We start from the raw sequence: 16,248 nt of genomic DNA, 5'->3' as shown, positions 1-16,248 counted from the left end.
GTGTCATAAGCACCCTGAGATTTAGCTGCAGAGGCAGAGCATGTTATGTGGAGAAGGACTCGAGACTCCTAATGACTGTCGTCTCTGGTGGATTCCGTGTGCATCTTGCTGTGTACATGCGTGTCTGACTCTCTGTGACCCCATGGACTGTAGCCCGCCAGGCTCCTCTGTCCATGGGATTCTCCAGGCAAAAATACTAGAGTGGGTTGCCATGCCGTCCTCCAGTGGAACCGCGTGACCCAGAGATCAAACCCGGGTATCCTGTGTCTCCTGCACTGCAGACAGATTCTTTACCACTTGAGTCACCAGGGACACCTGTTTATGTAACGTGTCAAGACCTAATTCCACCTGTTCACTTATGCGTTAGAAAATGGGAATTCTATCAGCTTTTCATTACAAACCAAATTGGGTTAAACAGAAGGACACCTGGCACATAGTAAATGTTAGGTATTTCTCTTCCCCTTACAAAAGGTTTAGTCTGCCCATTTGTCAAGTTTTAACTTTAGCGGGAGTGCCTTCTAACTCTGCCATCTATAAAGTTCTTGCATTTTTTCTTTTATTTGAACGAATGCACATTAAAGAACTGCTGTGAGATTATGGGCTTCCCTAGTGTCTCAGAGGGTAAAGACTCTGCCTGCAGTGCAGGAAACCTGGGTTCGATCCCTGGTTCAGGAAGATCCCCTGGAGAAGGGAATGACAACCCGCTCCAGTATTCTTGCCTGGAGAATCTCATGGACAGAGAAGCTTGGCAGGCTCCCATTCTTGGGGGTCACAAAGAGTCAGACACAGCTAAGTGACTAACACTCGAGGTTACTGGGGAGACAAAATCTTGCTCAGGCTCATGAATCAATTTAGACCCTATGAAACGGTGAGAACGTGAAACTGAACTTGGCATCGTACGATTTCAGACTGAACCCCTGATGGGGAGATGCTGCTATTAAGAAGGGAAGCAGAGGGTCCTTTGTCGTGAGATGAGTTTCATCTCCTATTCAGTTCTTCTTCCTCAGTGCTCACCGTGGCCCGCGTCACACGCGGGCTGTTGTGACCGGCGTCGTTCTGTTCCAGGTGTCCCCCTGAAGCCCAGGAAGGAGTTGCGGTTCACGGAACTGCAGTCTGGGCAGCTGGAGGTAAAGTGGTCCTCGAAGTTCAACGTTTCCATTGAGCCCGTGATCTATGTGGTGCAGAGAAGGTGGAATTACGGGATCCATCCCAGCGAAGACGACGCCACGCACTGGCAGACCGTGGCGCAGGTGAGTGCTTCGTGGACTCTGTTTGCTGACTCTTTGTGGCCCCGCGGGCTGCAGCCCGCCAGGCTCCTCTCTCCATGGGATTCTCCAGGCAAGAATCTGGGAGTGGGTTGTCATTTCCTCCTCCAGGGGATCTTCCCGACCCAGGGATCCAACCCGGGTCTCCTGATGTCACCCTGGAGGTGACATCTCCTGCACACCTACACAGAGATGGTTAACCTGCTGTAGCTTGCTCAAAATAGCCTGAGCATGCAAGTGACTAAAACTGCTGTGCACACACCTCACCTCCACCCCCCCTTCTTTCACCCCTATCTTTCACCCCACCTGGATCTTCCCGATCCAGGGATTGAACCCGGGTCTCCCATAGTGTATGCAGACGCTTTACTGTCTGAGCCGCCAGAGAAGTCCCAGTGCATAATTCTCCTTTTCAGAAGATCCATTTACTTATTCGTGTCTGTGCTGGGTCCCTGTTAGTACATTCGGGCTTCCTCTTGTTGCAGCAAACAGGGAGTTTCTCTTCATTGCCGTGTGAGGGCTTCTCATTGCGGTGGCTTCTAGAACACGGGCTGTAGAACTCAGGCTCAGAAGTTGTGGCTCACGAACTCCCTTGCTCCGAGGACTGTGGGCTCTCCCCAGAACAGGGATCCAAGTGGTGTCCCCTGCATTGCAAGGCGGGTTCTTAAAGCACTGGACCACCAGGGAAGCCTCCAAGAACTGTGTGTAAGCCTTGAGATACATGTAGAACCCGCTAGACTGAGGGAAACCCATAGGACTTGCTGACCTGCCCTGGGATCCTCTTGATGTCTTGTCCCGTGTTGCTCCTGAAAGGTTGTTGCTGAACCATCAAAGATGCCAGGATTCTCGGCCTCTGGAGGAGAAGAATTCAATCCGGGGCCAGAGACTAGGCTTGATTGCTCAGAGCTTTTGTGTCATAAAGTTTCGTTAAAGTATAAAACAGATAGACAAAGCTTATGACACAGACATCACAAGGGGGAGGCGGGAAGAGTGCCCCCTCACTAGTGTTAGCAATGGAATCACATACTTTTTAATTACTGATTACCGTGAATCAAAAGAATGTCTGGAGGTTGTAAAGACCTTCCTAGACCCACTCCCATAATTGACATTTTAAGATAACAGGATTAGTCAGAAGGTTTTTTTCCAGAAGCTGTTCTCAAGCAGGATACATTATCGTTACATAATTCTAAGGAATGTAGAGGGAAAAAAAGTTTGTCCTTTCCTCCTCCTTGAGAATTCCAGACTCCTCTCTCCTTGGGGACCCCCGGACTTCTTATCCACCTGCCTAGGAATTGACTCTCTCACTCCCACATTTAAGCGTTCATTCCGCACAGGACTTGAGTGGCTGAAGGAAGAATCCTGTCACCAAACTGCTTGGTGGGAAGCAGCGGGCAGGTCTCGAATCTTCCCTGAGTGCTTCCTTCTCCTTCCTCTTGCTCAACTCCCCAATCAACGGGCCACCGGACGGCACCCCTCCTGGGGGTCATCTCCCCAGTGCTGAGGAAAGAATAAAGGATCGGTGTGAAACCACTTCATGCTTTTCAACAAGTAAACATGCCTTCTCCACCTGTAGGTCTATAGGGAAATCTTCTCTGCTGATGTGTGTAAGACTGTTTCTTCAAAGACAAGATTCCCTTGATTTTTTTTTTTTTCTTTTTCAGTACGTGTAAGCTACAGTGCTATACTCAGCTGTTTGAAATAAAAATGTAATTGCTTTTTCATCACTCGTGTCTCAGAGAGGATAAACACAAGAGTATTTAAAGACCTCAAAAGCAATGAGAAATGTGATGTTAAAATGATTTTAAAAAAATGGGAGGATAATGTGCAACGTTGTATTAGTTTCTGCCGTACGACAAATGTGCACACATGTGTACAGTTTCCCTTCCTTCTTGACCCTCCCACCCGGCTCGTGTGCCCTCTAGATCATCACAGAGAACCAGGCTAAGCTCCCCGTGTTACACGGCAGGCTCCTGCCGACTTTCTATTGCACACAGAAAGTAGTGCCTAGGGTCAGCGCTGTTAGTGTCCATGGTCAGTGCTGCTTGCTGAATTTGTCCCACTTGCTCCTTACCCTTCTGTGTCCACACCTCCATTCTCTACGCCTCTGTCTCTGTTTCTTCCCTGTGAAGAGGTTCCTTGGGACCCTTTGTTGAGGTTCCGTATATACGTGCTGATATTTGACATTTATTTTTTCTTCTACTTCTGCCTTATTCGACTCTGTAGAACAGGCTCTCAGTGCATCCAGCTCATTTACAACTGACTCAGATTCACTCCTTTTTCATGGCTGAGTAATATTCCATTGTGAATATTAGTACCACATGTAAAAGAAACATCTTCAATTGGGGGGAAAAAAAAAGAACTCGTCAGAAATATTTAGTAATTTTATTCCATATATATCTTGTTAAACCGTTTTGCTTTAACAAAACATAAGGATGTTCAGAATTCAGCCTAAAAATATGTTTAAGTGAAAGTGAAGTCGCTCAGTCGTGTCCGACTCTTAGCGACCTCACGGACTGCAGCCTACCAGGCTGCTCCGTCCATGGGATTTTCCAGGCGAGAGTACTGGAGTGGGGTGCCATGTCCTAGCTATTGCAAACAGTGCTGCCGTGAACTGTTTCCACTTCATACGGTACCACTTATAGAATTTCCAGATTACCAATTTGAAGAGTTATGAAAGTAACTGATGATAAGACTTTCTCTCTCATATTCTCTTTCTTGGAGAGAGGAAAGACCTTGCTCTATCGTTTTTATTATTGTTGCTGTCTTCGCTGGTTAATGCCACACTAAATGCTTCTTTTCTGTGTCTGCTGAGCATGCTGACTTTAACTCCTTCAGCTGAAGGCTGAAAGTAGACAAAGAAGTCAATGGAAATGTTGTCTCAAATTCTGCCAGATAAGGTAGAAAGCCACGCTTGTCAGTGGCTTCCTTTTTTAAAAAAAAAAAAGAAAATCATTTGTTTATTTTTACTTTATTTAATTGGAGTCTAATTACTTTACACTATTGTGGTGATTTTTGCCGTACATTAACATGAATCAGCCACAGGTGTACATATGTCCCCCATCCTGAACCGCCCTCCTACCTCCCTCCCCACCCCATCCCTCTGGGTCATCCCAGAGCACTGGCTTTTGAGTGTCCTGCTTCATGCATCGAACTTGCACAGGTCACCTGTTTCACATATGGTGATATACATGTTTCAGTGCTATTCTCTCAAATCATCCCACCCTAGCCTACTGGGAATACACACTGAGGAAACCAGAATTGAAAGAGACTCATGTACCCCAGTGTTCACGGCAGCACTGTTTGCAATAGCTAGGACATGGCACCCCACTCCAGTACTCTCGCCTGGAAAATCCCATGGACGGAGCAGCCTGGTAGGCTGCAGTCCGTGAGGTCGCTAAGAGTCGGACACGACTGAGCGACTTCACTTTCACTTTTCACTTTCAAGCATTGGAGAAGGAAATGGTAACCCACTCCAGTGTTCTTGCCTGGAGAATCCCAGGGACGGGGGAGCCTGGTGGGCTGCCGTCTATGGGGTCACACAGAGTCAGACACGACTGAAGCGACTTAGCAGCAGGACATGGAAGCAACCCAGATGTCCATCGACAGATTAATGAATGATGAAGTTGTGGTACACAGACACAATGGAATATTACTCAGCAATAAAAAAGAACACATTTGAGTCCGTTCTAATAAGGTGGATGAAATGGAGCCTATTATACAGAGTGAAGTTAAGTGAGAACAAGAAACACCAATACGGTATATTAACGCATATATATGGAATTTAGAAAGACAGTAACGACGACCCTGTTTATTTTAATCATGGAAGTACTTAGTTTCTTTTGAATGTTGAAGTACACATGGCAGTCCTTTTAGTAAGTTATCACAAGCTGAGGTTTAGAAGGATTTCAGTTCCGTTCTGTTGCCCAGTTTCATGCACTGAGCGTCTCATTGAGCTGGCACTAGGCCCAGATGACCCACAGAACTCAGACATTTATCCCTTGGAGTTGATAGCTTATGGTGAACGGTGTCAGATTCGTGATCTCCGAAAAAGGAGATTTGGCTTCGGGACCAGGGACCAGGCTTCATCGCTCAAGAGCTTCTGTGTAGCGGAGTTTTATTAAAGTGACAAAAGGGACGGGGAAAGCTTCTGACACAGACATCAGAAGGGGGATGGAGAGTGACCCCCTCACTAGTGTTAGCAAGGGAGCTATATAGTTTTCAGTTATTACAATAAATCAAAAGAATGTCTCAAGGTTGTAAAAATGTGACCAGACCCACTCCCACAATTTACATCTTAGGATAACAGGATTAGAACTTGACAATAGAAAGATCCTACCACACCCATTCCCATAATATACATTCTAAGATATCAGGATTAGTCAGAAGGTTTTCAGGAAAGAGAAACTGTCTTCAAGCAGGGTACATTGTTGTTAAATAATCCTTCAGTTCAGTTCAGTTCAGTCGCTCAGTTGTGTCCGGCTCTTTGCAACCCCATGGACTGCAGCACGCCAGGCCTCCCTGTCCATTACCAACCCCCAGCGTTTACTCAAACTCATGTCCATTGAGTCAGTGATGCCATCCAGCCAGCTCATTCTCTGTCGTCCCCTTCTCCTGCCTTCAATCTTTCCCAGCGTCAGGGTCTTTTTAAATGAGTCAGCTCTTTGCATCAGGCGGCCAAAGTATTGGAGTTTCAGCTTCAGCATCAGTCCTTCCAATGAATATTCAGGACTGATTTCCTTGAGGATGGACTGGTTGGATCTCCTTGCAGTCCAAGGGAATCTCAAGAGTCTTCTCCAACACCACAGTTCAAAAGCATCCATTCTTTGGTGCTCAGCTTTCTTTAAAGTCCAACTCTCACATCCATACATGACTACTGGAACAAATATATGTTCTAAGATATCAGAATTTGGACAAAATGTGGTCCAAAGATATCAGGATTCAGTTCAGTTCAGTCGCTCAGTTGTGTCTGACTCTTTGCAACCCCATGAATCACAGCACGCCAGGCCTCCCTGTCCATCACTAACTCCCGGAGTTCACTCAAACTCATGTCCATCGAGTCGGTGATGCCATCCAGCCATCTCATTCTCTGTCGTCCCCGTCTCCTCCCGCCCCTAATCCTTCCCAGCATCAGAGTCTTTTCCAGTGAGTCAACTCGCATGAGGTGGCCAAAGTATTGCAGTTTCAGCTTTAGCATCAATCCTTCCCAGGATTGATCTCCTTTAGAATGGACTGGTTGGATCTCCTTGCAGTCCAAAGGACTCTCGAGAGTCTTCTCCAGCACCACAGTTCAAAAGTGTCAATTAGTACAGAGTTTAAACTGAGTTGTTTGATCATCAGTTCCAGGCTTAAAGGAAAAAAAAAAATCAACGTATTTTATGTGACTAAGACTAAGGAATGTAGAGAAAAAAGATGTTTGCCCTTTCCTCCTCCTCGAGAACCCCAGATCCCTCTCTTTGGGGTCCCCCGGACTTCTTATCCACCTTCCTAGGAAGTGACGCTCTCAGAGTCAGGGCCAAGTTCTCACGTCTGCCCTAGGACATTGTTGAAAGTGGGCGTATTGCCCTGAACTTGACAAAGGGGGACAGTGACAATCGGGTCAGGTTGTCTGAGATCTCAGGACATAGCCAGAGGGACAGCAAGCCCTGTCGACGTGTCCCTGTGTCCAGTTTTCTTCTTTGCAATGTTTTATTGGACTAAGGTACAGCCACTCCTGATGGCTCAGCAGTAAAGAACCCGCCTGCCAATGCAGCAGACCCAGGTTCGATCCCTGGTTTGGGAAGATCCCCTGGAGAAGGACATGGCAACCCACTCCACTGTTGTTGCCTGGAGAATCCCATGGACAGAGAAGCCTGGTGGGCTACAATTTGTGGGGTCGCAAAGAGTCAGACACGACTTAGTGATTAAACCACCTCCACGTAGTAACACACCTCATCCTTCAGGAACATGAATCTATGCACATCTTACATGATTTACTCAAACTAAAAAGGAAAGAAAGAAAAAGCCTTGAGTTGCAAGGTACTTCCAGAATTTAAGTGCGTGGGTTCGCATACCTACTTCCAGAATTATATTTGGTGTCCAAGTAGGAGGCATTTTCCTTCTGTCATCTACAGATGATTTCATGTTGCCTGTAATGTAATGATCGCTTCCTGTATTTATTCATTCATGAAGTGAAGCAACAGTCGCTCAGTCCTGTCCAACTCTCTGCAACCCCACGGACTGTAGCCCACCAGGCTCCTCTGTCCATGGGATTCTCCAGGCAAGAATACTAGAGTGGGTTGCCATTCCCTTCTCCCTTCCTGACCCAGGGATCGAACCTGGGTCTCCCGCGTTGCAGGCAGATTCTTGACCATCTGACCCACAGGGGAAGTCCATTATTCATCCGTGTGTATACTTCACTAATGAAAACCCTCCAATGCTGTATGTAGTCATCAGAGGTAAAAACCAGCCTGTGCATTCAATCATGAGACTTTGACTTCCACAGAGCTGTCAGAATCTTTGGGAGTAAATAGCCGTGAGTGGCATGCAGCCGCTGGAGCCTCCCCTGGGAATTCCCTGATCCCGATAGCCCTCCCCGGAACCCAGCAGGGTTGCTCGTCCTCACCCAGGAGGGCAGGGGGAGGGCGGGACTGTGTCAAGCCCGCTGGTGAGTCGAGCATGTGTTTATAAAGCATACGCAGTGAGCACATCAGGATAACACGCTTCTGTGTGCCTTTCCCCTCAGACCACGGACGAGCGGGTGCAGCTGACGGACGTCCGGCCCAGCAGGTGGTACCAGTTCCGTGTGGCGGCCGTGAACGTGCACGGGACCCGAGGCTTCACCGCCCCTAGCAAGCACTTCCGCTCCTCCAAAGGTCAGTGGTGCTTGCTGCCCACCCACCCACCCACCTCGTTATGGGCGGAGGGGGCACATCCGTGGTGTCGCCAGGCTGGTATGGGTGTGTTTGGCCAGCGCGTGGCTTTGCTGTGCTGAGCGAATGGGACCAGGTGCCTCTGAAGGAGCCGCATGTCTTCATGGCTGGGAGGATCCCTGGGTTTTGACCTCTGCGAGGCTCCGGAAACTGTCATCGTGATGAGGTTTTCTCAGCTTGGAACGGGCAGTTGTCTGTGGTCAGCTTCCACTCCCTGGGTTTCTGCATCTCTTATGCATCAAGCACCATTCAGTTTAAATTTTTTTGGAAAGAAAGCTTTCGTGTCTGCCCCATCAGACGATGCAGGTCTCTTGAAACTAGTGGCTCTGTTGAGGGTCATTTCCCCTCCTGTTTCACACCAGGCAGAGTTTAAATCCGTCCTGAGTCACTTTATCGTGGCTATCACTTTCTTCCCTTCTCATTTCTCTGCTGTTCTGAAACCTCTGTGGGTGTGATGAATACTCAGTTTTCCGTTTGTGGTTGGTTTAGGCTGTAACAGTGCAAGGTCATGATTGGACCGGATATTAAGAACAGCTCTGTACATTTCTCCAGTTGCGCTGGGCATTCTGAATTAAGGATATGTCAGCCTGGCTAATCAGCAAGGTCCAGTTTTCATGGAAGATTAGCAAGGTTATTCACTGACTAATCAGCAGTTATCGCCCTCGACAGGAGGTCACTCAAACTCGGTTTAGGCAGGCATTGTGATGTTAATGAACAATGTGAGGCGTGTAACATCAGTCATGTCTTTCAAGATGGGAAGGTTTGCACTGGCTGCTATAAATTGCAATTCCTTTCCATTTTGGATGTCTAGGTGACTCAGTGGTAAAGGACCCACCAGCCAATGCAAAAGATGCAGGTTCAATCCTTGGGCAGGAAGATTCCCCCGGAGGAGGAAATGGCAACCCACTCCAGTATTCTTGCCTGGAGAATCCCATGGACAGAGGAGCCTGGTGGACTACAGTCCATGGAGTCACAAAAGTGCCAGACGTGATTGAGCCCACACACCCTCTTATGTTTAAGCTAGTCTATTTGTATCTTGCTAGAATAATATTGCCACTCTTTTATTGAGATAATCACAGGTCTCAAGTGGAAATTTGCAGCCAAAATAATTTAAATATTTGGATGCCATTCCAGTGTTTATTGCAGACCTTTTTTTATTTTTAAATTGATTGCATTAGCTCTTAGTTGCGACAGGCAGACCCTTCAGTCTTCATTGTAGTATGTGGAGTCCAGTTCCCTGACCAGAGATTGAACCCGGGTCCCCTGCACCAGGTGTGTGGAGTCTTAGCCACTGGACCACTGGGGACGTCCCCTATGTTGTAGATTTTTTTTTTTAACTCTTTCTTTAAAAAAAAACCCTTTTAAGAAAGGTATACCCCGCACACCCCACTCCCAGGTGAATACACTGAGCAAGCTGGAAAGAGAAATAGCAAACAGAGACATGAGACCTTTCTCAAATGAGGACTGTCTCCCTGTGGTCTGATGATTGAGAGAGGCCATGCCAATAAATAGTCAGTGATGGGCTCAGAGGCGAGGATCCGCATGAGGCTCGGGAAGTCTCCACCTTGCCTTTCCCAGTTCACGCGTGGTCCAGGGATGCTGTGGTCACACCGTGTTCCCGCTGGCCCCGTTGCCTGCTTGCGGTCTGGCGCTCTCAGATCAACACTGCTTGCACACACACGAGGCACAGTGGTGCCCAGCCTCTGCACACACAGGACAAATCCCCTTTGGAGCTGGGCAGGACCTGGGCAGAGGTCCCGTCACTGTGGCTGCCAACCTGCAAAGAGGCACGTGTCCTGGGCCAGCAGGGCCACGTCGCCCCAGCCCTTCCTGTGTATCTGAGCACCGCTCGGGTCTCGGATTAGCCCTGTGTCCATCAGTTGAAATGGGCTTTCGTTGAATGAAGGTGCACCGTTTGGGCAATCCCTGCCCTCACCATTAAATCATTCTATTTCTTGGTTTGACAAATGTGCCCAGCATTCAGCATTGCAGAGTGCACGTCTGAAGCAAAAAAAAAAAAAAAAAACACATGCCTGGAATTCGTGGTAGATTCTAGTGTCTTCGCTGAAGATACAGACCCACTAAGCAGCTGACGCTGATTCATCCAGGATGCAGCTAAGCGTTGTGGTTGTTGCTAAGTCATGTCTAACTCTTTGCGACTCCAAGGACTGCAGCACGCCAGGCCTCCCTGTCCATCACCAACTCCCGGAGTTTACTCAAACTCATGTCCATCGCATCGGTGATGCCACCCAACCATTTCATCCTCCATCGTCCCCTTCTCCTCCCGCCTTCGATCTTTCCCAGCATCAGGGTCTTTTCTAATGAGTCGGCTCCTCACATCAAGTGACCAAAGAACTGAAGCTTCAGCTTCAGCATCAGTCCTTCCAATGAGTATTCAGGACTGATTTCCTTTAGGATGGACTCGTTTGATCTCCTTGGTGTCCAAGGGACTCTTAAGAGTTCTCCAGCACCATAGTTTGAAAGCATCAATTCTTTAGGTTCCACATGTAAGTGATATTACATGAAGTTTGTCTTCTGCAGTATGACCATCTAAAGGTCTCTGTTGCAATTTGCACACTGGTTTTTGGTGCAAATGTGGAGGTGGGTTTCTGTATGTCACCATTAGTGTTGTGGGGACACCTTGAGGTGCCTGCCTCACAGGAATTGATGGCCTTTCTCCCCGGGCAGGACAGAGCAAGGGCTCCTTTCTCACGGGGTTTCATGTCGGTGTGATCACAGACCTGCATTTCTCCAGGGGTGACAAGTGACTTCATTTGGCATTTTCTGCACCGTAGGCGCTAGGCTGTTCCATCATTGTGCATGTTACTTTTTGCTCATGGAATTAATCACGAAAGGTTCGAAGAGGAAACCATAAATCTTTCTTCTGAAATCCAAGTGTTCCATCTTCTTTTGCCAAAAGTACTACATAGAGTTGTTAATAAAAGGAACTATTTTCAAGGCTGAATTTGGATAGTCCTGCTAAATACTGAATGTATCTTGCCCTGGAAATCACGCAAATTGTAAAAGGAGCTGACATGGCCCTCCTCTTCCATTTATCTGTGAGGGTGTGTTTGCTTCCTGCTCCGTGAGACGGGTTTCTGTAGATGACTGGGAAGGTTGTAAAGAGGGAGTGGATGAGGCAGACAGAGATGTGGTATGAGGGGAAATGCTCTCATTTAAGCCTCAAGGAAGCTCTCACCTTGTGATGCGACTCTGGCCCTCTCATGCTACACTCCCCAACTAGTGAATGACACTGTGACCCTCCGTTTCCTCATCTGTAAAATGGGAACATGATGCTAACATTTCAAACACAAGCTTCAGCCATATATGCTCATTAGAAATAAGCACTGCCTATGAGACCTGAATTAGATCCATGGGTTGGGAAGATCCCTTGGAGAAGGAAATGGCAGCCCACTCCAGTATTCTTGCCTGGAGAATCCCATGGACAGAGGAGCCTGGAGGGCCACAGTCCATGGGGTTGCAAAGAATTGGACACAACTGGACGACTAACACTTTTATGTCCAGTTGCAAGAGACTGAATGGTGTCATTGCCTTAGAAAGACTGACTTGGGGTTGGCACTCTGTGGCCCATGGTCCGTGTTTGACCTGCTACTTGTTTGTGCAAACAGCGTTTCATTAGCACAGAGCCATGCTGATTTGTTGCCATATTGTCAATTTTTGCTGTTCTTTAGTCATTCAGTCGTGTCCAACTGTTTGCGACCCGATGGACTGCAGCACGCCAGGCTTCCCTGTCCTTCACTATCTCTTGGACTTTGCTCAAACTCATGTCCATCGAGTCATGATGCCATCCAACCATCTCATTCTCTGTCACTCCCTTCTCTTCCTGCCTTCAATCTTTCCCAGCATTGGGGTCTTTTTTAATGAGTCTATGGCTGCTCTTTTAAAAAAGCACTTTTTAGTTTGTATTGGGGTAGAGCTTTTTAACAGTATTGTGATAGTTTCAGCTAGATAATGAAGAAACTCAGCCATACATGTACATATATATATATATTCTCCCCCAATCTCCCCTCCCGTCCAGGCTGCCACATGACATTGAGCAGAGTTCCCCGTGCTGTCCAGCAGGTTCTTGTTTGTTCTCCATGTTAAATACAGCAGTGTGTCCATGTCCATCTCAGACTCCCTAACTATCCCTTCCCCCATCCTTCCCCCTGGGAACCATAAGGTTATCACAGAGTATTGAGCAGAGTTCCCTGTGCTGTCCAGCAGGTCCTTGGTGGTTCTCCTTGTTAAATACAGCACTGTGTCCATGTTCATCCCAGACTCCCTAACTGTCCCTTCCGCCATCCTTCTCCCTGGGAACCATCAGGTTATTACAGAGTAATAAATGCAGACGTGCAGGGGTGTGAGAGGCTCAGTCCCTCTGTCTCCCCTCCCTATCTTTCTCACTTCTGACTGCCACCAGTTACCTGAATGACCTCGGCCAGGTCACTTCACCTGTTCAACCCTATGGGTCAAAAGATTGAAAGATCCTTACCAGTTTAGGAAAAAAAAAAAAGACCAAAGAAGTAGCTTTGAGGCTTTATCATAATGTGGCATCAGCTCTATGCATATAATTGTTTTCCACAAACTTCCACTGCATTTCAAAGTTTTCATATAATCGAAACATGTAAATTGAAAGAAAAGATCTTGTACCTCTCAACAAAGTGAATATACTTCATTCCACAATGTAGGGAACCACTTCATAAGGCCATGGATGGCTAGGCATTATTTCCTAGTGCTATTTCAACAGTTCTGTTTCATGTTTCACAAACCAGTGTGGGAATTTGTTGGGACTGATTGAAATCCTTCAGCATAGGCGGGTCGGACAGACTCTCATCTGAGATCTTCCTTGACTAAACAGATAAACAAAAAGCTGGTTTACAGAGACTAATTGGGGCTGATAAGCAGATCATCTCTGCTATTCCCTCTTGGCTCTGTAATTTTAAAGTGATTATTTGGGGGCGGGGGAAGGAAGAGATTGGCGTGTCTTATCTTCGTTATGGGAATATGCCATCTTCAGTATTCTGAACACCGAAATGGGCCTTATGTTTAAGAACATGTGAAAGTGAAAGAGTTAGCCGCTCAGTTGTGTCCAGCTCTTTGCGACCCGATGGACTGTAGCCCGCCAGGCTCCTCTGTCCATGGGACTCTCCAGGCAACAATACTGGAGTGGGTTAATTCCCTTCTCCAGGGGGATATTCCTTACCCAGGGATCGGACCCAGGTCTCCTGCATTGCAGGCAGATTGTTTACTCTTTGAGCCACCAGGGAAGAAAATCTGAGCCAAATACTATTAGTTTATTTAAAGGCCTTATTTCCTAGTGCTGTTTCAACAGTTCTGTTTCATGTTTCACAAACCAGGTGATGTTATCCTGGACTATTGCAATCACAGGTAAGGCATGAGATATTTTTCCAGGGCGGTGAGTAATGTTACAATGAATGAAGCAGATTAAGGAAATGATGAAACACCACCAGTTGACTTTCCCAAACTGGGAATTTTCTTCAGAAAAGTAGATGATTTTGCTCTTTTCCTGTGAACGTCGGATTTCTGGAAGCATAACCGTGTATTTTCAGCTCGTAGACATCCAGGTGCATCGTTGAAAATGTGAATGGCTGTGATTATCTTTACACGTTTTGATTTTCTTTTTGCTTCGAAGTGGTAATGAGCTTGAAGACAAGCTTCCTCTGAGAAGGGTCTGCAGTGACCTGGTGTAGGTTCAGGATTGAATCAAGCCAAAGATTTGGTTCTAAGGGCCTCGGAGAACATAAAGGCAGGAGGAAATTGTGACAATATTTTGCTAGTGAGAGGAGGAAAGCACATAACAGTCTAGAATAGGGAGACATCTGGTCAACCTGCAGCAGTTGAACAGTCAGGTCAGGACTCCCTGGGGGAAGGCGTTGAGGCTCAACAACCATTGGAAGAGCCTCAGTAGTTCCTGGTTTCATCTCCAGGAAGTAACCTGGGAATCAGAGTGGCCAGAGCAGTGGGAGGAGCAGGGACAGGAAAGCAGACTCAGGAAGTTATGTGTGGCAGGAACGCACAGGGCTTTGGGGAGACTGCCAGCTCTTTGGGAGGGGGTGGGCAGTGAGAACTCCTGAACTCGTGTCATGAAGAATCACCAGCTGGGACTTCCCTGGTGGTCCAACAGCTAAGACTCTGTGTTCCCAATGCAGGGGACCCAGGTTCAATCCCCGCTATGGGAACTGGGTCCCACCTGCCACAGCTAAGAGTTCCTATGTCCCAGCTAAAAATACCACATGCTAGAACGAAGACCCAGCATGGCCAAAGAAATACAAATAAATTTAAAAGCAAAATAAATGAAACATAAACAAAAATAAAAGCATACTGGAGTGGGTAGCCATTCCCTTCTCTAGGGGATCTCCTTGACCCAAGGATCGAACCCAGGTCTCCCACATTGCAGGTGGATTCTTTAGTGTCTGAACCACCAGAGAAGCCCAAGAATACTGGAGTGGGTAAGCCTATCCCTTCTCCAGCGGATCTTCCCGGCCCAGGAATCAAACCGGGGTCTCCTGCATTGCAGGCTGATTTTTTTATCAGCTGAGCTACCAGGGAAGCCAAATAAATAAAAATAAATTGAAAAACTGATTCACCAGCTGCCATACTGAGAAAGGCTCAGACAGGCCTTCCCAATAATCAGGGAGAGAGGAGGTGAAATGGGCCCGGGGTGTTATTCTGGTAGAGACAGTGGGATTCCAGACACACTCTGTAGTACTGATATGCCTACAGGAGCTGTTCAATGAGAGCTCGGGAAGGATACAGCCTCGAAGTTTGGGAAAGGAGCCGTGGGAAGGAGAAATGTGCATTTTCTGAGACGTGTCTGTGGTGGGGAGTAGGGGCTGGAGGGGCCAAGACTATGGTGTTGGCAAAGTTGTCCCCCAAGTGGCTCAGTGGTAAGCAATCTGTCTGCCCAGGCAGGAGACACAAGTTCTATTCCTCAGTCAGGAAGATTCCCCTGGAGAAGGAAATGGCAACCCACTCCAGTATTCTTGCCTGGAAAATCCCATGGATGGAGGAGCCTGGCGGGCTATAGTCCATGGTGTTGCAGAGAGTCAGACATGGCTGAGTGATTAAACAACAACAGTTATTTTATATAAAACATATTTCACATGAATATATTTCTGGGCCCTTCCAGGACTCACTGAAACAGCATTATCTCAGCGTAAGTCTTGGGCACTCCCAGAGGGTTCCTAATGTTCATTGTTTGAGAACCACTTGGTCAAAAAAAAAAACCACATAATATGCTCTGGATTAGTGATTAGCATAGAAAAGCAATTGCAAAACTTAAAAAAAAATTTTTTTAATAACTCACCAAACCTCCAGAACTTAGCTATCTTACAGGAAAGCAAGATTTAAGAAAACAAGAATTCATGTTTCCATCATTCCAAAAGTGCAAAGCATCCTGGGACTAAAAAGATGGGTATTTTCCCCCAGTCTTTCTTCTTCATTTATACTGAGTTAGCGTCTTTGCTCCTCTGGTGCAGATGGTGTTAGAACTGTTGGGCAGGCGTCTTGAAGCAAAACCATCTGTAAGTCCTTTGTGGTGACTGGCATCTATATTTGCTCAATTTCTGGGGCTTCCCAGGTGGGGCTAGTGGTAAAGAATCCACCTGTCAATGCAGGAGACATAAGCAACTCGGGTTTGATCCCTGGGACTGGAATATCCCCTGGAGAAGGAAAAGGCTACCCACTCCAGTATTCTTGCCTGGAGAATCCCATGGACAGAGGAGCCTGGCGGACTGCAGTCTATAGGGTCACAAAGAGTCGGACATGACTGAAGCGACTGAGCATGTACACACAGGTGGCAAAAAAATAAGGGAAAGACCCCCAGTTTCACACACATTTTGTCATTCTTGTATACAGATCTCAAATGGAAATTTGTTGGGGTCAGGGGGAGTCGTTCCAGGACCTGGTCTCTCTCGAGAGCTGAGAAGGTCCGGGTTTATGCAACAAACAAGAGACGGTGAAGTGACAAACATGTTAGCCGTCTGTCATCCCCATTTGTAATGTGGATTTAAAAAAAAAAAAATGGTTTGTTTTTGCTGATGTCTCCATGTGGC

At 47.1% G+C, this 16,248-nt stretch overlaps 1 protein-coding gene across 1 annotated transcript in view; it reads left to right on the top strand.

The window, feature by feature from the left end:
- LOC148773215 (anosmin-1-like) overlaps window positions 1–16,248 on the top strand; it is a 228,181-nt gene that overhangs the window by 170,066 nt on the left and 41,867 nt on the right. The window contains exons 5-6 of the mRNA XM_088833792.1: window positions 1,066–1,250; window positions 7,984–8,113. Of these exons, the coding sequence (XP_088689918.1) occupies window positions 1,066–1,250; window positions 7,984–8,113 (315 nt within the window). The remainder of the gene's footprint in view (window positions 1–1,065; window positions 1,251–7,983; window positions 8,114–16,248) is intronic.

Source organism: Moschus berezovskii, chromosome X, assembly GCF_049115385.1.
Source record: "Moschus berezovskii isolate FMDL1 chromosome X, NW_MosBer_1.0, whole genome shotgun sequence".
Classification (NCBI taxonomy): domain Eukaryota; kingdom Metazoa; phylum Chordata; class Mammalia; order Artiodactyla; family Moschidae; genus Moschus; species Moschus berezovskii.
This window is presented reverse-complemented; position numbering and strand designations above follow the sequence as displayed.